General features: G+C 37.7%; 1 protein-coding gene across 1 annotated transcript in view; it reads right to left on the bottom strand.

Moving 5' to 3' along the window:
• Positions 1-23,608, bottom strand: part of LTBP1 (latent transforming growth factor beta binding protein 1) — a gene marked incomplete at both ends in the record, with an annotated part of 202,344 nt that overhangs the window by 54,277 nt on the left and 124,459 nt on the right. Inside the window, 10 exons of the mRNA XM_084262367.1 lie at positions 2,339-2,458; positions 4,951-5,073; positions 5,737-5,862; positions 7,010-7,135; positions 9,042-9,140; positions 9,739-9,841; positions 10,774-10,796; positions 12,433-12,666; positions 15,740-15,907; positions 17,261-17,383. Coding sequence (XP_084118493.1) covers positions 2,339-2,458; positions 4,951-5,073; positions 5,737-5,862; positions 7,010-7,135; positions 9,042-9,140; positions 9,739-9,841; positions 10,774-10,796; positions 12,433-12,666; positions 15,740-15,907; positions 17,261-17,383 — 1,245 coding nt within the window. The remainder of the gene's footprint in view (positions 1-2,338; positions 2,459-4,950; positions 5,074-5,736; positions 5,863-7,009; positions 7,136-9,041; positions 9,141-9,738; positions 9,842-10,773; positions 10,797-12,432; positions 12,667-15,739; positions 15,908-17,260; positions 17,384-23,608) is intronic.

The following is a 23,608-nucleotide window of genomic DNA, read 5'->3' as shown; positions in this document are numbered from 1 at the left end:
TATTAATGGAACTATGGGCTTAAATACCCTTCACAGACAGCTTAGGAAATATTTTCCTTTCCAGGGTACTTAAATTGTACCATATTCCAAAGCTACATATTTCAGACAAACTCTGTCCATATTACATCTTCTAAAATGTGCATGGCTTATAGCCAACATGACCTAAGTTTAAGATAAGCAGAAAATGAAGACTGATCACGTCCCTAATGATGTGAGATGTTTAGGCTTAGAACATTTCATAAAACAAAGGAAAAAGGGAAACTACATGCAGGATTCCAAGGAAAAAAAGCATCAGCAACTTGGAACAAAGACTTATCCCTTACATGTCTTACTTTTGTTTGTAATTCTGAGCAGAGATGCGACACTTTTTTTCTCTCAACCTACTCCTACTAACCTGATTAGCAAGAATGAAACAAGTGAAAGTTATGCCATGGTCCTTTCAACCAGGCTATTTTCACAAATAGGCATAGAAATCAAGCTTGATAGCTTGGAATAATGCAAAATTAAATCAACTTTACACTTTCCAAATAAGGAGTTAAATAAGAGGAAACCTTCCTTACAGAGTGCACATGCCACATTCTTTGCAAGGGTAGCAGTAATCCAGGCAGGAGGGAAGTTGCAAAATAAATATGAACATGAACATGTTGCTAAGTGAACCACATCATTTTGCTGTAAACATCTCACAGCTTGTTATAACTATGTTAAAAATCCATGAAATGATCTGAGAAATACATTTCTCCACAATGCCAAACGCGAAGACCAAATAACGAGGCTACGACACGCTGGGACATTGTAACAGGCAGATATTCAGACAGAAATAATTTGCTACAATACACCTTCATCAGAAAATAGGGTGATTGAAAAAGGCGTCATCATTGGCAGAGCAAACCCAGTGGTGAGGCTCTGACAGCAACAGTGGATGTTTTTCAGGTGCTACACTACAACCTGGCTCTAGTCTTGCTCCACATCATAGAATCATAGAATTGTAGGGGTTGGAAGGGACCTCAAGAGATCATCGAGTCCAACCTCCCTGCCAAAGCAGCTCCCTAGGACATATCACTCAGATAGCCGTCCAGACAGGTCTTGAATATCTCCAGACAAGGAGACTCCACCACCTCCCTGGGCAGCCTGTCCCAGGGCTCTGTCACCCTCACTGTATAAAAGTTCTTCCGCATGTTGGTGCGGAACTTCCTGTGCTCCAACTTGCAGCCATTGCCCCTTGTCCTCTCTCCACAGACCACTGAAAAGGGGCTGGCTGATTCCCCCTGCATCCCCTGCTTCAGATAATTATAAACTTTAATTAGGTCCCTCCCTTAGTCTTCTATTCTCAAGGCTGAACAGTCCCAACTTACTCAGCCTTTCCTCTCAAAAGCCCATCTGCAGCTGGAGCACAGTAGATGCCCCCCTTCCAGTGCTATTATAGCCAAAATAATGAACTGAACCAAATCACAATCAACTGCAACTGGGATCAATTAGGAAATAAGCTATGGAAGTACCACTACCAATCTGACCTAAAGGAATAATGCAGGCACCTCCTATGTAGGTTATTATACACCTATGTTTGGGTTACTCCAACCATCACAAATTACAGGGCATGTGTTACACACAGAATGGGCAGGAGGACTCACAACAGATATCAGAGCCTTCACAACTAAGGTCAAATTTTAACTTTCTGGTAGTGTCCCAAGAAGTGGCATTCAAACTCCAAAAGGTTATTTCTTTTTGCATAATTGATGCATTTTTCTCTTTCTTGCCCATAACTCAAATAGCCAAAATGGATTTGGAAAAAAATAAAATCAAATCTAACATTTAGAAACAGACCAATGGAAGTATAAAGTGAGAATTCTATCATAAAGACCTGAAGTGAGACAAGCTGTTTTAGGATGTGCTGAATGTTTTTCTGGAAGTACAGATAACAAAGGAGTTTATTTATATGCTTTGTGAGCAAATTCCCATATCCTATTGAAAAGCCTGCCAGTCACACTGATGTGTAAGCACTCTCATGCTCTTTCCATTTGTTAATCCCTCCAAACAATACCCTACTGTCATCTAACTGATAATACATCCCTCCCTTTCGGTTCCATATTTTCTATTTCAATAATCTGGTTTATAATTACAATTCTAGATTCAGTGTTCATTTATCTACAGGAAAACATTATTTCTTCATGTATACTGTGCCTGAGAGCAAAAAGTTGTATCAAAAAATCTCACATTTTCAAATATTATTGAATGAAATGAGGACCCAGGGCACAGGGCTGTCATCAAGTTGTAACATTGGTGGTGTAGGAAATACAGCATCTTGGAATAATAACTGGGGATAAAAGAGTACTGAACATACCATGGCACTGTCCATTCCAGCCTGTGAATCCCACTCTGCAAGGAATGCACTGATAAGAGCCAGGAGCATTAATGCACTGTGCATCTGGACAAGTAGTTGGGGTCAGGCATTCATCGATGTCTTCAAAAGAAAAGATAAACAAGAAGAAAAAGCGGTCAAAGCCATAACAAAGCACTGAGCTAATCTGGTTATTCTGACTGCACATGTACACTGACACATTTAAAGTATCTTGGAGACATTCAGGGAAGTACAAGCTTGCACAGGTGGTACCAGCGAAGGGCATCTCTGAGAAATAAATTAGTACCTCCAAATCCAGCTTCCTAAGCCCCAGTCCTTTCCCTGCCTCAAGCCTAGTGCCAAGTTTTCTGCAATTAAGGACTGCTACTCCAACATAGATAGCAGGGAGGCAATTTACTCCTAGTTCTGGGAACAAGCTAACAGAATGAAAGTAGCCTCCCAACAGTTGTAATTTAACTGAACAATGGTCCAACCTTCGGAGAACTGAACAGTCCAGCTCCAAACAACTCACTGGACATGGAAAACCCACAATTTTTCATAGAATCATGATTGTCCAGCTGAGAATAGTTTCTCATAGAAACAGGAACAGGCCTCTTCAGCTGGTATGATGCAGACTCAGTGAAACTGCTGTGATTTCTTTTCTATTTGACAAAAAAAATCCACTTCTCAGAACTGCCTGGACTGTATCTGCCCTGAAAACACACATGAATGATGGATTTGGTACAAAAATTTTCAGGCAAAATAAAAGTGTAAATGCTACAAATCTTAAAGAAATCACAAGATTTTATAGAAATACTTAACCATTTGCAATGCTGTTCAGCTATGCTTATCACACTGTTCAACTTACACAGCAGACTCCACAAAACCAACACTCTTTACTTTTCCCAGGTGAGGCCCACGACAGAGCACAGCATGACGGCAGAATGAAGGTGGGGTGAGGAAGTGTAAGTGAACTACGGTCCTAAGGAGGATTCTTGTCTTTGTTTTTGAAGGGTGAAGGAGGTGGAACGGAATTATTTGTGGAACCTGGAATCTGTCAGTAGGGTGACTATAACGTGTAGGTGTAATGGCATAGTGAAATGATTCCCTGAATGTGTCATTTCCTTGATTTGATGGATTTAGTGTAGGTGGTTTTTTCCCTTAAGCAACCTTAAGTAACTTTCAACAGAGAATTAGGTTTCAGAAATTACATGTTGTTGTGCTAGATGATAGAGGACTAACTACCACCACACTACTTAAAATCCAAGCTAATAGGAAATTTGACACAGTGTGATGCTCTGATTTCTAGCCTATTTTAATCAGAAATTCCCTACCAACAGAACAGATTCGGAAAAAGTAGTTGGAGGACTGACTGTGAAACATTCTGAAAAAAAACATATTGTCTGATTAGAAAGAGGAATCTTTTAGCAATGCTTAGAGCAGCACATCTATCCACAGCAGCTTTAAGCTGCTTACTGCTAGGCAAATTAACATTAGGAATTTTATTCTGTCTTAAGTAACATAGACTAAAGTATGAACAAAACTACATTTAAAATCAAACAGCTACTTGTGGTTTTTAGTTTACAATTTGAGCTGAAAGTGAAAAAAAAATAACATAACAGCAAATAGAGGAAAAGTATCACACTGAAAAATAATGTGAAGTTTTGAAGATCCTAGGATCTCCTGCAACATGAAATATTTGCTATATATTTCCAAATTTTAAAAAGTCAACTTATCATTTCCTACCTGTTATAATACAGGAAAAAAACAAATATATTTATTTTGAAACAGAAAGTTTGTACCAAGCATGGAGGGAAGGACTAACAACATCATTGCAAGATTCCATGGCAAGAGCTGTGAGAAGCTCTGTCCCAAGATGGTCTGACCATAGTGGGGAAACATCTTTGCAGCATCTTAATTCTAAATAATATGAATTAAATTGTGATCCCAGACATCAAATAACTGAGAAGACTGGAGAGTACCCAAAAATGTTTGTTGTTTAAGCTCACGCTCTCTGAGAATTCTCCCTTTGCAGCTCAAGCTGCAGTGCACTCAGCCTCCCAGGCAGGCAACGTTGGGCATTGTTTTTGTGATGTGACTAAATGGCAACTTTACTTCCTCATCCAGGACATACTGTAGATAAAACAAACAATGTCCTTTTGAACATGCTGCCATTTTCATCTGCTGCTCATGGGGATGTCTGAAGACAAAGTAAATGGAGAAAATAGCTGTGAGAGAAATGCAGTAGTAAGGTTATGCTAGAGAAATTACCCATGGAAAGAAGCAGAGAGTAGGATGGGGAAAAGGAACTCTGAACACAAATAGATACAAAGGCACTCTATCAAGACATTCCATCCAAAATCAAATAGCACAGGGAGACTGAAAAGAATGAAAAGAAATAGATAAGGTAGAAAAAATACTGTTAAATATGAAAAAATCCATGTTATTTTAATATCTATCTAATGGCCAGATGTCTTAAAAAATAAAGAAAAGGATGTCAAGTTTTCTGTTGAGATCAGAAGCAGCAGTCAATGCGAACAAATGGCTCTTCCTGTTCCTATTGTTTGGTTTGGCAACTGTTACAGTACTACTACTGGTGAAGAGTCCAAACCTACCTTCACATTCACCTCTCCGGTTCATTTGGTATCCACTATCACAATATTCACATCTGAATGAGCCAACAGTATTTATACAAAAGCCTTCCCCACAAGTATGAGGCCTTGAACATTCATCAAAATCTACAGATGAAAAAGAGAAGAGAAACTTCAGTTCACCATCACATCACTGCTTGCAATCTCCCCTAAACTCTACTTTAATTAAACATAAGGAAGGAAGTTTGGATTTTCAAGCTGTTTGGAAGCCACAGCCCTGCAGCTGTTCCTACAGAACAGTTCCATCTTGACGTCACTGTTTGTAATCACAGAGAGAATGAGATGCAGAAACAGCCAGGCCGTGGGAGGAAGGCAGTGAGCAACCCTGCCTGTGCTAACCTGAGGAAGATCACAGACACTTCTGTGTTGCTCTCTCCATGCAGTCCATGGCTGTTTGCAGGATATTTAAAAATCTAGTTTGTTATAGCTGTTAATGATTGAAAGATTTTTGAATATTTGTATTTCCCATCACAGAAGGTGTTTTTACTAAATGGCAGTTTTTGCAAACAAGCATGATACTGAATGAATTAGTGGTTTTAAATAAGTAACAATTTTGCAAAGTATCAGGAGCCACTCAAATATTTTCTTCACCACAATACCTGGTGAGAGAGTTCAAAACACTTCCAGGCATCAGTCTAGTACCAATGACATTGGGGGAAAAAAAAAAAAAAAAAAGACTTTAGGGGTTTCAGATAGGCTTCTTGAATAACTTCTGTATTTTTGTTTTCTATAAAGGAGACCAGTAATTACCAACACAGTCAGTTCCATCTTCACTGGCCATGAATCCAGCTTGGCATATACATAGGAAACTTCCTTCTGTATTTTCACAGCGTCCAAGAGAACAGAGATGGGGTGACTGATTACACTCATTAATATCTGTAAAAAAAATAAAAACAAGACTGTAGAATACCATATTTAGTTGTAATCCTTTTTGTGCATTTTATGTCATGCTTCTGAGAAGAAGATCTTGTAATTATTTTAGCTATTTGAAAAAGTGCAGCGTTTCCTCTCTCTCAGACCTGCAAAGACGCATTAAATAGTTTTGGTTGGAAAAAAATGCTCCTATTGGCTCAGACTATAAGAATACTGCATTGGCCTGAAGAATGTGACATGATTACTATTCAAATCACTGCACTGAGTACAAGCTGAGCACAAGCTGCAGGCATGAAACAATAACAGAGTTTGGATGAAATAGAGGGATTTTAAGCTGGCACTTGGCTATGTATGTGCATAAAATATTTTTCAATACTGGAATTGCACCTTATATCAGTGTCATGTGTATCAGTGTGAAGCTACAGAACTTCTGGTAGCATGAGAAGTTGATAATGTAGCATTTGGCAACATGATGTAATAAACTGTTTCTGATCAAAGTTACAGAGGAACCAGCATTTTCTGCATCAAAGATACTGATGCAGCTGCTTCATGTTCAGCCAGCCTGGGCTCTGCCTCATGTTCATCAGAACTCTCTGTTTCAGAACTTACTAGCGTTGAAGAGGATGGAGTCCTCCCTTTGCAGATCTCCTAATATGCTTCTGGGATGTTTAGAATATACTCTCTCTTTTCAGCAGGAGGTTGAAAGGAAAGACCTAACAGAACAACTGGATTTACTGCCATTGCAGAGCTGGTAGCTGGGCAAACCCTTCTGAGAAACAGGCACAAATTTGTTCTTTTTCCAAACAGAAGTGTATTTCTCCCCAGTAGTCTGATGATTTTAGATACCTGATATAAAACTGTCTCATCACTTTTTCTCTCATCTCACAAAGGGAAAGGCTTTCATTCAACTTAATTAAATTCACATTCAGTTCTGACTGACTGAAATACTGTATCAGAGACTACCCAGCAAATTTTATCTGACACACAATAAATAGTTTCTGTCTGGAACCATTCAGTGCAGGAAGCAACTCCTGACAACACTGTAGCATATCCACCCCACACCCCCCGCCCACCCCCCCTCCAGCAGACTCTACATTTGAAGCATTTCACTGCATGTTTATTTCAGAGTTTTGAAAGGGTCCATTCATACCAGAGCACTTTGTTTGCTGGTCATTAAGTTTGTAGCCCTCATAGCAGATGCAAGTGTATCCCACAGGCAGATTAACACAGTGTCCTGCTCCACAGATATCAGGATTAACTGTACATTCGTTGATTTCTAAGGGGAAAAAAATAAATTAAACTCTCACACATAGTTCAGTAATTGTACAATATTCTGTAATCCAAGAAGATCAGGCCAGAAAACAACTGCAAATCAAGTTTCTAAGGCCTTCCTTATCTGGAAAAATCTAGAAACCATTTAGGCTTTTCCTAATGACATATTCTCATGTCCTATCTAATATCTATAAATGGGTACATAAAAAAGAAAATAACTGTAGTGGGTTTCTGATTATTTTTTCAGAATTCTCATCTGTTAATGAGTAGGATTTCTTTTGTAAGATAAGGGGATTCAGACATGGGCAGCATTGGCTGCTAAACTCTTAACAGCAATTTAAACATTCCCAAAGTATACATGTTACTGCAAAAAATACAAATGATTCTGTTTAGCTGCAATTTAAACTGAGGTTATACAGCAGCATGAAACCCTAATTCCTGAAAACACCATCATCATCGGTAAAGAAGAATCATTTATCCAGACTATTTAGAAACAGGTTACATTCAAATTTAACTAAATTTTAAAGTACAAAATTAAGGCAATCAAAACCATCTCAACTCCAACTGCATTTAGTTTTTTAAAACCAATTTAGGATTTTCCCTTACAAATCTTTCTTCTCTTGTACTTTACTGCCTCTTAAATATCTGAGCAACACTTGGTACTGTATCTGAAGAACAGATTGATTTAAGCGTTCATAGCACACAGCAATTTCTACTTCCACTCCTTCTCTGGAGGAAAGAAAAAAAAGCAGAACATGGAAAACTAGCATTTTTCCTAACTGACGTGACTTCCCAGTGTGGAAACTGGGAGCTGTCAGGCTGAAGGGGCATGGTCACAGCACACCTGACTTCCAAATTCTGGTTTGACAATCACCATTAGTAGAGCTTTAGTACAGGAATGATGAACTGTAATTACAGGTAATTGAGGGAGGCAGTTGAGTGCTCTCAGGACAGGATACATTAGATTCAGGAGGATTTAACTGCAGACCGAATCATACCTCGAACAACTGGGTGATTTTGAACCTGTGCATGCAACTCAAAAATCCATTCCTGCATGAAGGAAGCCATCTCTGAAGAGTTAAACTTTTATTAAAGAATGGGCAATTTCTCCCCGTGAATGCAAATTGGAAAGCCTCTTGGTAGGCCTAGATACCTCTGTCATATGAGATACTGCATCTTAAAGTATTTACCTGGATATTGCAATTACTTCTAAGGCTGTGTTAATTTTGAGAGACTAGCCAATGTGACATTGTAATGCTCTCATGTATACACACATATTGTATTCACCTTGTTGCTTTCAAATTTACAGCAAGTGAAATTTTCATGCCAGGGGAAAGGGTGGAGCCATCCCTTAAGACAGGTTTCAGCTATGACAGGAGCATTACTTGCATTTCCATTATTTTCACTTCTTGACACACGGATATAGAAAAGGCAACTTTAACCCAGCAAAAAAAGGAAGAGGCACAAATGTCAAAAGGCCATTTCAAAAGAGAGCTTAGAGTAACTCTTCATCTACCTTTTTGAGAACATGCTGATCTACACCTCTCAAACAACACGATCACATGTACCTCATGAACACATGTGCAGATTGCCTAAAGACCTGACTTGCAGCCAAGAAGTCTTCAGTTCTGGACTCAGGTTGCAGATACATCATCTGAGTTGGAATTATTAGTTTTTCCTTCTATCATTTATTTATGGGCACAAAACCAGCAAGGACATCCTGAGGGGGTCTTGTCTGAGCTTTGTTGACAGCACCCTCCTGGCTGTGCTGTTCTGCATTCTATCCTTTCTGTTCTACAGCTACATTCTCCTTGCTATTATAAATCAGAAGTGGCATGGCACAAGTTATAGCATCAGGAACTCACATTCATTTCTTAATTTATTTTATTTCTACAAAGGAAGTACAATACCTGTAACTTGAGTAGGTGCAATTACTTGACTTGCACTTGAAGTAGAGATTTCAGGAGCAACTTCAACAGGCAGAGGAGGAGATGTTTTCTCAATCACTACTGTATGACATGGAATGGAAATCAATCACATCCAAAAAAAACCCCTTAAAGCATTCAAAAAAAACCCCAACCCCTTTAAAGAATTCACACACGATACTGAATGAGCCAGACACTATGGAGCTTTCATTAGTTTATTCTGCTTAGATCTGGACTAGAAAAAATAGTATAATTGCGTTTTCCATCATACTACAGCTTGTGAAAAAAACCTGAGGCACTAAAGAAAGCAAACACAATGGTAAAACTTTTGCAGCCAAAGTTATGCATAAATCTACAAGGAGGCAGCTTACTAAAATTTCCTCTTGAAAGAAAGGGGTACAAGACCTCAACTCTGCTGACATAAAAATTCTCATGTAGGTTATCCAGGATATTACTTTTGCCTAAAATATGTCTTTGCCTTCTAACAAGTCACTCAGCCAATGCCAACTTCTCAATTCCTCCTACTTCAGCTTCCATGATTTTTTTTTCTGTAGTCTGCTCAGGGAAAAATTGCTTATGAAGCTGCAATCCACGTTCATTAATCTCTGTTACAATGCTACCTTCCCATTCTTAGAAGACTCATAAGCAGTATCATACCAAAAGACAATTCAACACAAGTTACCTGGAAACTGTGGATGCAGATTAATTGTTGAAATTCCAGGAGAAAGCTGAGGCTGCCCAGGCTCTAGATCAGGCTGCTTTTCTTGATCAAGAGAGGCTAATTCCTAAAAGAATGATTAAAAACTTACATTCTGGAAACATTCTCTAAATTCAGCTATCATAACAATCCACAAACTCCTGGCTTGAGAAACTGCTAACATGCTCACATGGATGGCTCTTGCTAGCAGACCATTAAGTACCAATTTAAGCCTGAAAGACCATGGAATCCTATGTTTTACACTATGGCATACAATGCAGTGTTTATTTTATTTGAAGCAGCTATTTCATGTAGCTTATAACTGTATCTTTGGCTTTGTCCCTCCATAATATTCACAACTGCAGTTCAGCATCACACAAAAGTAGACAATCACGTATGTCTCTTTGACTACTGCAAAAGTTTCTCACGTAGCTGTTGTAATGTTCATCCTATTTTCATAAGTGTAAGGTGCTTCTACCTCTTTAAGAAAAGGAAATTAAGTACAGCTGCAGTTATTCCTAAAGAATCCCATCATCTCCAGAATGGGGGACTTAGAGCTACACTCCTGCTCTTCACTGAATCTGTAGCAATGCTAAAAAAAATTAGAAAACTAACTCGGCATTAATAAAAGTCTCTCAAGCTGGTGTCACAAATACTTCTTAGAACTTCATACTATTTTTCTCCAGCTCATTTTCTTTAGATGTCAGTATCTGTGCCTCTCCTTCATACTGTCTGCAGTTTTCAGTATCTTCTTTAAAATACAGGCTCCAGAATGGGATAGAACAACATAGCACTAGACCCTCCACCAATGCCCTAAAGAGAGGTTAAAGTAATCTGTTTCCTGTACCTCACTAACCTGCCTGCTGTATACAACAACATGAGCTCTTTTTGCCTCAGGGCTGGCACTGTGAGTCCACAGTGAGTTGTTTGCTCCTCATAAATCCTAAATCCTTTTCAGAGTTATCATATCACCTCTCATACACATGGTCTAATTCCTAGATAAATCACATCATGCTTTACCTGATCAGGGGCTGCGGTTGCCACTAAAACCAAAAAGAAAAAGAAAATTAATTGATCTTCACATAACATTTACTTACACATTCTACTTAAAACTACTAGAACATTTGAAAGCGTTTGCAGCCATCACAGGAAAATTTCCCTCTCCCAAAATGGTGTAAACGTGAAGTAATGTTCCTGAAGCAAATGTAACAACTAACATGAAACCAGAGTAAGATTCTACATGTTGTATGTACTCAGTGTTCACCAGCAACAGAGGTTTCTCAATTGTTTCCTTAGAAACAATTACTAACTCACTGATTGAACGTTTTTAATTCCTTCCAAGGAACATGAACATCTGTAATTATTTTAAAGGTACAAAACCGCCTTTAATATTTTTCTTTTTTTTCCACAGGATAGATTAAAAACCAAAACCAACCAAACAAAAAACCTCCATCATTTTTCTTGCTCTCTTCAGTACTAGCCAGGAGGCTGAATATCAGAACTGGGAAAACTTGTAATAAAATTTTAAAAATTCCAAAATTAAACTTATCTGAAAATAGAATATAAAATTCAAATGTGTATGTGTCATTACTAAGTTAGACTAAGGATGTTTTTAGAAGTGGGTTTTTTTAAAAAAAAAACACTACTCCTTTTTTTTCACTCCAGATTCTCTGTGTGTTAAGATTTACTAGAATGTGGTGATCTAATCACTGAAGTAGTATTTTAGCAAATGATACACCATGTTTTCCACTGGATTTTATAATCCAGCCCTGTCTATAAGTATGTTTGAACGGCTTCTTTTTCTCTCCAAATTCAGTTTAGCTCAGTTCTCTCTTTTTGAAAGCAAAACTAGAGCAGTGATTTTAAATGTAAAATAACTCATGTTGCAAAGAATTCTGCAAAGTCAGCTGAATGGAACTCTTTCTAACAACGGCCTGACGTACAAGTACATAACTGCTCCTTGGAAATAACCTATTAAATAATCAATACCAAGAGAGGGTTCTTCAGCAATGTGTTTCTTCTTGTCTACAGTAACTTCATCCAAATTTTGCTGGCAGTGTATGTATAGTAGCGCTGCCTTCTGCATGCCTTTGCTTCTGTGTTTGTTTTAGGCTCCTCCAGACAATTTCAGCTGCTACAGGTTCTTAGAGGAGCTTTCAGAAAACAGAGTCTGAGAAAAATATCTTAGAGGAGTCAGCTAATTGTTAAACAGCCCAGCAGAGAGAGGCTGATCCAACACGGTCATGCCGAGGGAGTGCACAGCTGCAGGGCTGAGGGCAGACCACCATAGGGGAAGGATGCCCGAATATCGGGTGGTGCTAATCTACAGGAGCATATAGAGGGAAGATGATGAAAACCTCTCAGCTTCTGCCATCCCAAATCAAAGCCTGAGTCGAGTCCTTTGTTATATATTAGAGATTATAAATACCTTTATAAAAGTCTTAGATATTTGCTACTTCTTGTCATAAAAATTAATGAAATTAAAGCAGTCTCCCTCCATGGTGTTCTTAGCATCTGGTTAGGAGCTATACAGAAAACACACGCTCCATGCCATGGAATGCTCTGCTGTGGGAAGTGATGCCTCTTTGTCCTGCCCTGTATGCAGCTACTCTGCAAAGAAACAGACCATTGCAGACACATGCATAGAAATATAGAAAAACTCCATTTTCCCACTCTCACCTTCTTGCACAGCCATCTCAGTCTCACTTTTCTGTGAGAAGGTCAGTGCCTCCACTGGCTCTTCCTTTGCTGGGAGAGGTGGAGGAGAAGTACCTTTAGCAACAGGTTGAGTAATCGGGGTCTTGCCAATGACAGGTGGCTGTACTCTAACTGCAGGGTGATGATATAGCTTGTTTCTGTGAGGGCCAGAAACCGTATAACCCATTCCACCAGGGCAGATTTCCTTAAAAGCAGCTAGATTTGGGATGGGAAAATATTCCTTTTAGGAGTCTAAAAGTGCAATATGTTGACATAGTGGAAAATATAATGACTACCACTAATAAATTTAATCTCATATTGTATATACATTTTCACAAAAAAATTTTAAAATTCAAAGACAAGCTATGCATTGCATGCTAATATGACAGAGAGTTCTCCCAAAAGCATGTCTGGCTGTTAATTCCCAGGATGTTTCCACTCCTGTTTACCATCTTTCTTCAATTATGTGTAATCTATCATTATATCAAGATAATTTTTAATTAATCTTCTTCAAACAGCATAGCCTTTCCAAATATTAATTTAAATATGCAAACTCTCATAATAATCTACATTGCATAATGAATGAAGATCAGTGTTTCTATCATTCTTTTTGCTGAAACCAAAGGAGAAAAGCTCACCACCCTGTACTAGAGAAGCAGAAGAATATCAGGCAGTAAAAACATTCATTCAGAGGATCCCATTTGACTACATCAGGGGTCTCACACCAGCCCTGATCTAAAATTCCAGTGAACTGAATAGGTCTTTCCACTGACTTCAGTGGGCTATATAAAAAAAAGTTGGGGATCATAAAAAGCAAAATCATCACCGAAAGAGAGTGGAAATAATCTCATTTACAAAGCTGCCACAGTAAAAGGTAACAGAAGTCAGGCAGCAGCACCTGTTCTGATCTCTGCAACTGCTCTATATGAGTATCAGGTTTTGCACTCCTAGTTAGAAGACTAGAATGAAAAAGAAACCCAGGTCAGCCTTCCTTCCCATCAAAGATAATAGATATGCTCCTGTCAGAGACAGGGAGACCTTCAGGAGTCTTGAGGGGGGCAGTGCTTCATTATCCTCATTGTTCTAGGTAAAGCCATGTTGGAATAAAACCAAAGATCTAGTCTCGCAAATTCTGCTTTGAACACATCAGGATTTTAAAATGAATTAGCATCTAAAATAAAAGCACAAAATACTGACTATAGGTCCATAGATTAATTCATTAAATTAGGCATGAAATTGCAGTATGCACTAAATGCATACTGTGTTCTGATTATGTCTCAGCAATAAAAGATGGATCAAACTGATTAAATTGAGTGGATTCAGAATGACAAAATACTTTATGTTGGAAAATGTAAATACCAATACTTGCCACAAAACCCCACACATCTTAGGATGGGAATTCTAGTTTGAGGAGGAAGACAGAGAAAACGTGATGCCTGTCCTTTCAGATGCATACTCAGGATTGTAAGAAAACTTGTTTCAGATGCAAATCAAAAATGGGCTCAAATGCAGAATAGAAATAGGAGCCTTATTCTACTACAGCTCTGATAAGTGCTTTTAACACCTGGGTATAAAAAGCTGGTCCCCCCCCTCTTTTGGAGCCAGTCTTCTGCTTTGTACAAATATTTTTCAAGTTATCAGAGAGTGAGATCATGACTTTTTATTTCAACGACTGTTAAATTAACATGGGATGCTGCAGTAAATACATTACCCCATTCTGGAGTATCCCACTTTCACACATTTTTCATAGAAAACTCTGAAAGATTATGAATTTAACCTGTTACGGAAAGGAACATGTTTTGAAATCATGAAAGTTGTCATGAAATGGGAAAAGTGTTTCCCACAGCTCATCAGAATTTTCTACTCACAGATTTTCTCTCTGCAGTCTGCTCATTAAGACAAATCACTAAAATAACCAATTCCACATAATATTCAGTAATATGCTTTTTATGACTAGAGACCAGTCAACTTTGCAAAAATACACAAAATTAGGTATAAAGCCTCATGCAATACTCTCACAGATGTAAAGCATCTGCATTTAAAATGCAACTCATCTGATGAGAATGTATTTTTCTCCACTAAAAATAGAACTTTTATTTCTCCATTAAAAACAGAGCTATTATTTATCTGCAAATGAACTGCACTTTTAAAATCCTACTTGGATCTAACAATCCAATGATCATGCAGGAAGCAATGGTTTTAAAAATTAATTTAAATGCTCAAAAATGTTGGTCACTTCCACTTCTGTAAGCCTGACTTAAAAAAGTAAGGGATCTGCTGCTCTCATCACATCTCTGATGCTAACTGTGGATTTCTCAAAACAGCTAGCTAGTTCTGAAACTCTCTGTCATAATGGTGACATCTGCAGCAGCAACTTCAATAAGAACAGTGGATTAACCATTACAAATACCTGTGCTAAAAATTTGAACAGGCTGTGCATCATGTATATTACAGTAAGTAATGATGCTTTTAAAAAAGCTGAATTTGATCATACATTTGGAGAAAAAAATAATACTCAACTGATTCTGACAAAAGACTCTTGGGAAATAGATGGTGCTGAAAAGCAGTAATCAGTATTTATGTATGTCTTAATTTATGAGAGCCTAAATGAGGGTCGTGACCAACCAAGCTGGTATTTCCCTTCCATATTTAAAAACAGCAGGACTCCAACTGGACATGGATGATAGGAGTGAGCTTTATGTACCAAGTAAGGAGTCATTTAAGTGAAAGGCAGCATGAAATCTTTAACTACCAGGTGACTTAAGGCAACATGGTACTTAGCACATTCTTCAAAATGAACAGCAAAGACATGAAGGAAGGCTAAAAAGCAGAGATACTCCTATACGTATCCCACTAACTGTAAACTACAGCATGAGTAGTTCTGCAACAGAATTCTCAAAAGCTGCCATCCTTTCACTAGTGCTTTTAACGCCTGAATAATATTGATTAGATTTTGGGTCAATTTGCCTGGATCTATAGTCAGAATATAATGTACAGTAAACTTATTTTCATGTGGTGGAGAATCAAAGCTCAAGGACATATTCTGAGATGGAGACACCCTTAATCTGGAATTCTATCACAACATGTCAAAGATGATTCCTTTATTTCAATCACAAATCCCTATGAACAAAACCACCTCATGTGATAATTCTACTGTTATTTTGAGAACTGTCATTTAGTGGCAGACACTCCTTGTTTAAAAAGAATTCTGGAATTATTTTGTTTTAAAGCATGCATAACAAACATAGGGTGGGGGCAAGAGCTTGTACTTTGAACGGGCAGATCTTACCTGTTCCTGGAAGAGGACACTTCTCACAGTGCGGGCCCCAGGCTTTGCCAACACTGCAACAGCAGAGCTGCTTGCTGAGCTGGACAGAAAGAGGATGCATGCATTGCTTTCCTGCACTAACAAACCGGTAGCACGGTCCTTTCTCTTCAGCAACTACAGGACTTTCAGCTGCAAGGAAAGTGGAAGAGAGGAGGGTACGGTTCACGTGAAATGACAAGCAGAGACACACCGCTAGATTTCCAACACCAGTTAAATGGATTAATACTCCCATCCACAAAGGTTTTATGGCTTGAGATTGGTGTTTGAGACAATCGCAACATAAAAGAAAATTCTAATTTTGTATCAAACACTCCTGAATTCCAACCCATCCCAGACCAAGGATATTTGAAAGGGTAAAAAAAAAAACAACACTAAGCCAGCTGTTGTTATGTTGCCACAATGACGAGTCAGAATCAGCTCCCTCACCTGTGTACCAGTCCAACTGCTGAAGACTGCCTAAGATCCATTCAGCTTCCTAATTTATGCACCCACATATATATACAGTTAACAAGTCTGGGTTGTATGCTCAATTAATTCAAAAAATACAAAGACTATCTGATTTTCAACATGACATGTAAAAGCAAAAATGAAAACCACCTCTTTTTTCCTGGAGTTGGAAAGAAATGAAAACTGGTAAGAACTGAAAAAAACTGAAATAAACTGACAAGTGGTAAGAAGTTCTTCAAAATTTAAAAACTTTCTCATTAATTGAGTGTCATTAATTAGTAGCATAAGAGAAATACACTGAAGAAATGAAAGACATCACCTATAGCTTTAGATTATACTTTAATTTATAAATCTAAAGATAGTTCAGGTAAGAAGCTTAGGAAATGAGGCATTTTTCATTGTGAGTATTCTTCCCCAAAAACTTGAAGTGAGAAATTTAGTTGTTCAATATGCCTTCTTTTCTTCTTGCAGAGGTAGATGATCTCAAACCAAGCAAAAACTGATTAACAGAGAAAAAGATTTGCATTCGTGCTATTCACAACTTTTTCTTTCTCCTAATTAATTCTTAATTTTTAACCCTTCTTAATCAGAAGGAAAATGCGCCCAAGATCATCCTTTGTTAAATGTTTAGCAATGGAAACTACCCAAGTCCATGCAGCAGAGGTGAAAGAGGTGAGGGCAGGATGTAAAGATGATTTTGGCTGGGGAATTGGTAGAGGGAGGAAAAAAAATTGTGGAAAGAACAACTCTAACCTGGTGAGCAAGACTGACTGTACAAGGAGACAGCATGTGGCCTTGAAGGTTTTGACAAGAAAACCAGGAAAAGTTGGCATGGATCTTGGCCAGCCACTGGTAGAGACCAAGGCTTCCAGGACAAAGAGACAGAAAAGAGGTATGAATGCTGAGACTGACTAAATAAAGAAAAGCTGTGGAGAGGCAGGGACAGCTTAGAAGATTTGGAGCCAGTCAAATAAATCCTCATCTAAATGCAACTAGTTAGCTATTTTGGTTGTTTTGATTAGCACTGTTACTTACGGATGCATCTTGAGAGGGTAGGATCTGGCACAAATCCCATTTTGCAGGTACATCTGTAGCTCCCCATGGTATTCAGGCACTCACCATTAGGACATACTCCCTGTAACTGACACTCATTGATATCTGTGGAAAAATTGAACACAATTAGATGCTGAAACTTGTACGAATGTTCTTTCTTCAGAAGTTACCTTTTCTTAAATATGTACAGGAGAACTGTTGAGTAAACACTGCAATCAACACTTTTCCCCCATACTGACATTTGCTTTATGACCTTTTAAAACACTGCTGAGAATATAACAGGAGAAATAACAGCCTTCTCAAGTACTCTGAATTAAAAGACAAATGCACTTTTATTGGCTCATCAAGCCCTCTTTTTCTGACTAGACAACTGCTCACAAAAGCATTAACAGTGACAAGTTTTAAGCAATATAATATATTTTATACAGGATGGAACATCACTTGAGCCATTTAATACAGTTTCTATTAGTATTTCTATTCAGCAGTGCCTAGAGGTTCATTGTGCTGGAAGAAGCACAGTGCAAAAATGTCACCTCTAGCCTAAAGAGCCTGTTGCTAATAGAAAGAATATGCTTCAGGAAGCACAGACCACAGGGTGAAAAGGACTGCATCCCTGGGATTGCAACGTTGTAGTAATTAACACTGATAAAGTTTGCTGTTAGGGGGCTACCTGCCTCAGTGTCCCTGTTAGGATTCTTACTGAATTATTCTCCCATGCCCCAAGCATTTGGCCTCAGGTGTTTATCACACTTGAGGTTGTATATAACTCACTCTTAGAATAGGACCTATCCAGCAATCATCTGGATACCATCTGTAACTAAGTTAGCCAAAGGAGGATTTTATTTTAGGAGACAGTAACAATGTAGCTTGCACTGACAATCAAAATCTTAAAATAATAAAAATAGTAATTAACTCCTCCTCCCCCAACCTATCATTGTCTCTGTCAAATTGTCACATTGCCTCTTTCAGAAAAAGAGAGACAGCACATTGACATAGACATACCTTAAAACGTTAATGTAGTTATTCCTACGTGACTTTCCCTCCCTATTCCCAAGCTAGGAAAAAAGGGCTGCCTTGTTGGGTAAACAAGCTTCAAGTAGGAGGCAGATATTCTAACCAATTCCTTGGAAATCAGGTATTAGTGATAATTTTATCTAAAATACAATATTAACTTTTTGCTTTTTACAAAACCTCTGCCATTTTATTTTATCTCATTCTATGTTGCTGCCTGATTCAACGTGATCACTGAGGGTAAGAGGTTGAATGTGTAAAACATAACAGATATGCTGGAGTTTGCTTTTGGAAACCTACAGAATCTTTCACAGTTTTACTTCAGTCTTCATTTTTCTCCACAAGTTTGGCCACCTGTCCCACCACACAGGAGCATACAACTTAAGCTCACAGTACAGCAGACTCCAGAAGGTGCCATGTCAGCTGTGATATTTCACAAGTATTCTGTATTCAGCTATTCCTCAGCTCTTCCAATGCTATACCTAAACTAGTATCTTGACACCACCTGGATCAACTTCACCTCTTTGCACTTAGCCACATGTGACAGAGAATGATAATTTATATCCTAGAACTCTGGATGAAATGATGGAAACCACATGAATTACAAAGGATCAGCTCTGCCTCAAAGGAATTTTCAAGTGAAATTCCCAGACTACATGACTTTCTGACCTCAGAGGGAGTGGACTACTTAAAAAGGAGAATGGTATAAGAAAAGAGAAAAAAACTCTGCTGAAATATTATCTAACTGCAGTCTACCTTTTGACTCTGCCTTTGAGCAGGAAGATGTCCCACATAAGCACAGGCATATCGTATTTGAGGATCGCACTGATACAGAACATTTAGTAAGCTAGAATTGTTCTGATGACTTTGATGAAATTTTTTTAGACTATTTCTTCAGCTGTTTAGTCTGACTAGGTTCCTCCTTCTGTCCTGAAACCTGACCCAAGAGGATGTTCACCACCATTTCAATACCATTGTCTTATGTGACTATTGCAAGGAACGATCTTGACAGTAGTAAATTAAAGTCACTACTTGAAACATCCCTAAACAGAAACATTGATGTGATTGTAAAGTCGATAAGAAGAAAGGACATATTGCTGACCCTCCACCTTCAAACATCAGGCACAAGGAACATAACGGAACAGAAGACTATGAAATACCTAGAAGCTGATACAATGCAAACACTGGAACACTCAAGAACCCACTACTGAATTTACTACCCATTGTCAATATGGGTTGTCAGATCAGTCCTCAAATGCTAAACAAGAAGTCTTCTCGCTTTGATAAAGCACTGACTGTCATCATAAACATGTTGGAGGAAAAGACAGTATGCTTAACTCTGAGTACAGCAAAAATCTCAATATACAGGTTCATTCCAAAGTGAAAATCCTCAACACAAATACACAAATTACACACACACACATGCAAAAAGGACATAGAGATTTTGGAGGAAGAAGAAAAACAGGAGAAACAAAGAAATGGAAGAAAGATATTTTTTAACAAGGACTGTGCTCTTTTATCCATCTTTAGTTTTTTATTTTTTAATATTAGTTATTCATTGGTTTTGAGATTGGCACATACAGTGAAAATGATTGCCCACTTTCAACAGTGTAATAGCCAGACATTTTCAAACAACTTTCTCCCCTAACAAATTCTATGGATATATTTTTATTTAGAGGAATCTTAACCTATACTACTGGGAAAAAAAGGAAGAATATCTCCCACGGGACACACATAACATACCAGGTTTTCTTTGCACTTTGTCTAGAAAATATCCATGTAGAATTAGCAGAAATGCTTTGTATAGTGAAGGCAGCATTTAAATCTTAAATTCATGAAAAAGACAACTCATTTAAAATTAGTGTTAATTTCACTTGGATATTATAGTTCTTACTTTTAAGGAAAGACCAAGTTTTTTGTTTGTTAACCATTAAAATATGCTCATATATCACTATTATGGAAAATTTGGCACTTCCTACTGAGGATAACTCTCATCATTCTACATGTATTTAATCAAGGTAAGCAATTACATAGCTTAACATAGGTGCATTCATACTTTCAGTGTCCAAATTGATTAATGATGCATTTTTCATTTATTAGATTATGATTTTAGTCATTGTTCGCATAAAGCTTCATGTTAAAAAATTATTTATGGATACATTGTATTATTGGAACATTTAAAGTATATAGCATGTAAATAACCAAAAAGTAAAGTCCTCCAAAGACACAGATAGATGAAGGGAAAAAAATTATGAAACTGGCTACTTATTTCATTCACAATGCTACTATTATCTCTACTACTGAAATAAACCATATCTTTTAAGTTTGTAGAATTATATCTGTATGGAGAAGGAAAAATTGTGTCTGTCTATAACTCTCAAGCCGTTTTAAGACTTTGGATAACTTAGCTACAGACATAAAATGTGCATGTATATATATTTACAGTGAAATGAAGAAAAAAAAATATGTTCTGCAGAATGAGGTACAAAATCTGGGTTTGGATTTAAATAAATTCTAGTTACAGGTCACAGGCTTCAACTAGCTGCATGATCTTGAATACCCAGTAGTGAAACTGTGCTATCTGGATTTTATAATGAAAAAAATATTTTTTTTAATAACTTATATTTAAGTCTGTATATCAATAAACCATAATTGTGAATCTTAAATTTCATTTACATGTCATCTCAACAGAAATTATGCACCTTTTCACAGATCTGAACTGTATTTCATGTCACAGCTGAGAAAAACTGCCACAGGAATCTGCCAGATGCATTTGGTGATACTAGAGGAATCCTTTTTTAGAGTTTTGCCTGCAATAGGGAGGGTTTCATGGCATTATTTACTGAAGTGGCTAACTTGCAGGTAGATGGGTCCTACCTATAAGTAATCAATACACAGTCATCTATCTTTCCAAATGATTCAACTATTCAGCAGGAAACATTCACAGATATTCACATTACTGCCTCTGTATTAAATCGTTTGCCAGATGAACTGTTCTTGTATATCATATCTAGTATTTATAAACCTAACACCCCATTCACCTGTACTCTGATTATTGCCATCTAAGGTGGGCACTGCTACATTCAAGTACTAATACACATGTAAATATCAATTCTAGAGTTGCTGATACAGATATTTCTCTTACTAAATTTGTCCAATTTTTGAAGTTAATGTTATCGTTCATGTTCTGGTGCCTCAGCATAACTTAATTACAGTGTATTTTTAATGCCTCTTTTCCAAGTCATGTTTTCTCAATGAGCTCATAGAATTATTGAGCTGATGCACTGTGCTGAATTACACAAGCCCAGCTAGGGGTTCAACAGAAACAAGCCACACTGATAAAATAGCCCTTCAAATTGTCAAAAGAAACATACAGGCTTGTAAGAATAGTGTTTATTTAATAACTTTGGGTTAAAAAAAACAAACCAAAACTAACCTCTTCCAGATTCACTATCTAATTCACTTTATTTCAGATAGTGGTAAAAGGACACCTTCCCAAAATGCTTCCCACCACCTGCCAGCTTGCCCAGCTGTGCAAATTACACTGGAATCAACTTGTTCAGGCAGCTGGAAAAGAAATCTGATTCAAGGTTAACAGACTATTTCTTGTACATGGACACAAAAAATATTTCAGTTGTAAACTAGTACAGCAATGAGAACTCCTTTGCTCCACTGTAAAACCTAGAGGAAAAAGCTACTCTGAAGTTGTCTGAATAATCTTTCGTTGTGCAGAAGTACCAACTGACAACATGCAGACTGATTTGATCAAGTACTCTTATTTACACCGAGAAAAATATTTTTAAGGGATTGTGTAATTATTATTTTATTAATAACCATTACATGAAGTTTTTTAAGGGACTATAAAACCATGCTTAGGGAAATAAACCTTTCTAAAAACCAGCTAAATATTATTTTTCAGTTTCCAAGGAAAGGACTGTAACAAGTCCCACTTCTAAAAAGCTTCACATTACTGATACAGAAAAAAAAAGTTGAAGCAAGGAGCTTTTGTGCACAGCACCTTAGATTGGCTCTGCAGCAAACTCTCATGGTAGGTAATGTTATTTATGATCTAGAAATAACTGGCAAATAAAGCATTGATTTCCTAATAATTGGTGCTTGCCAATGCAAATGACTCGAGCCTTCTCAGAAGTTACAGACTGGTGTAACCCCACTGGCATGAAAGAAGCTCTGTCATTCAGCACGGACTCACAGCCTGACCCTTTGCTGTTGTCTTTTAGTATTACACATGTCAAATACATGGAAGTGGTCCCTGACAAACTGTGCTCCTAGATCTGGTATTCTGTCTTCATGAAAATTTGACAAGAGATGAAAGCTTTACTTTTGCTTTGGATCTGTTGAGATGGCAGAGGAAGCCACATGCCATCCCAGGGGCCCTACTGATGACTCCACTCACAAGTTCATCCAAATGCACAGAGGCTTTGCCTTAACCAGGGTGTCTTGACAGTAGTGTTGCAGTACTGTACAGATAAATATGCTGCATTTCAGCTCCTCTTACATTCTCTTCTAAGCACATAGCTTGATAGATGGTCACCACAGTTCTCCCAGCTTCAAACAATCCAGATGCTGTTACCAAACCACTGCTAATCTGTCCCACAATCTTCCTCACTAGGGTGAACTCAAAACAGGCTCCCTTCACAACAAAAGTTTGTCTTTGACACATTCCCATAGTTTTTGATAGCTTTGCAGGGTGTCAGGTCAACCAGCTCACAAGAAAATACAATGTTAGTGACTCACTGCCATGAAACAAGCTGAAAGCTTGCCTGCTCATGTTAAAAGCGTGACTATGAACAAAGTAATCTTTATGGCTTAAAGAAGCCCCACACCTCCAAAACAAAACAGAACTGGAGGAAGAAGATGGGAACAATGTAAGATGGTATTCATTTGAGCAAGAAAGAACGTGCTAACATTGCAGTTGTTATAAATCATGATCTAAGTCCAAAAAAACTTCATCCTCAAAAATTTTTACATATATTAATTAGTAGACAGAAGATGGAAATGAATAGATAACTCAAATTGAAAATTTACTTTATTCATGGCTTTTTCTCCTTGCTCTCTAGGAAAGTTCATGAAGAAATTTTGTTTGGATTTTTGTCCGGATTAAGGCAATCTTCAAGGTTTCATATTAGAAATATCCCAAAAACACAACTGGGTTTTGAAAGCACTTTATCAGAATCTTGTTCCACAAATGGTTAGCAACATTAGATGAAGAACTGACCTCCATTTTTACTCATGACCACACACACGTATGTATTTCCAATCACATTAGGTAAACATCACAATTATTAGATTAAATTTCAT

Source organism: Gallinula chloropus, assembly GCF_964237585.1.
Source record: "Gallinula chloropus genome assembly, chromosome: 3".
NCBI lineage: Eukaryota > Metazoa > Chordata > Aves > Gruiformes > Rallidae > Gallinula > Gallinula chloropus.
Note: the sequence above shows the minus strand (reverse complement) of the source record. Positions and strands in the feature narration are given on the sequence as shown.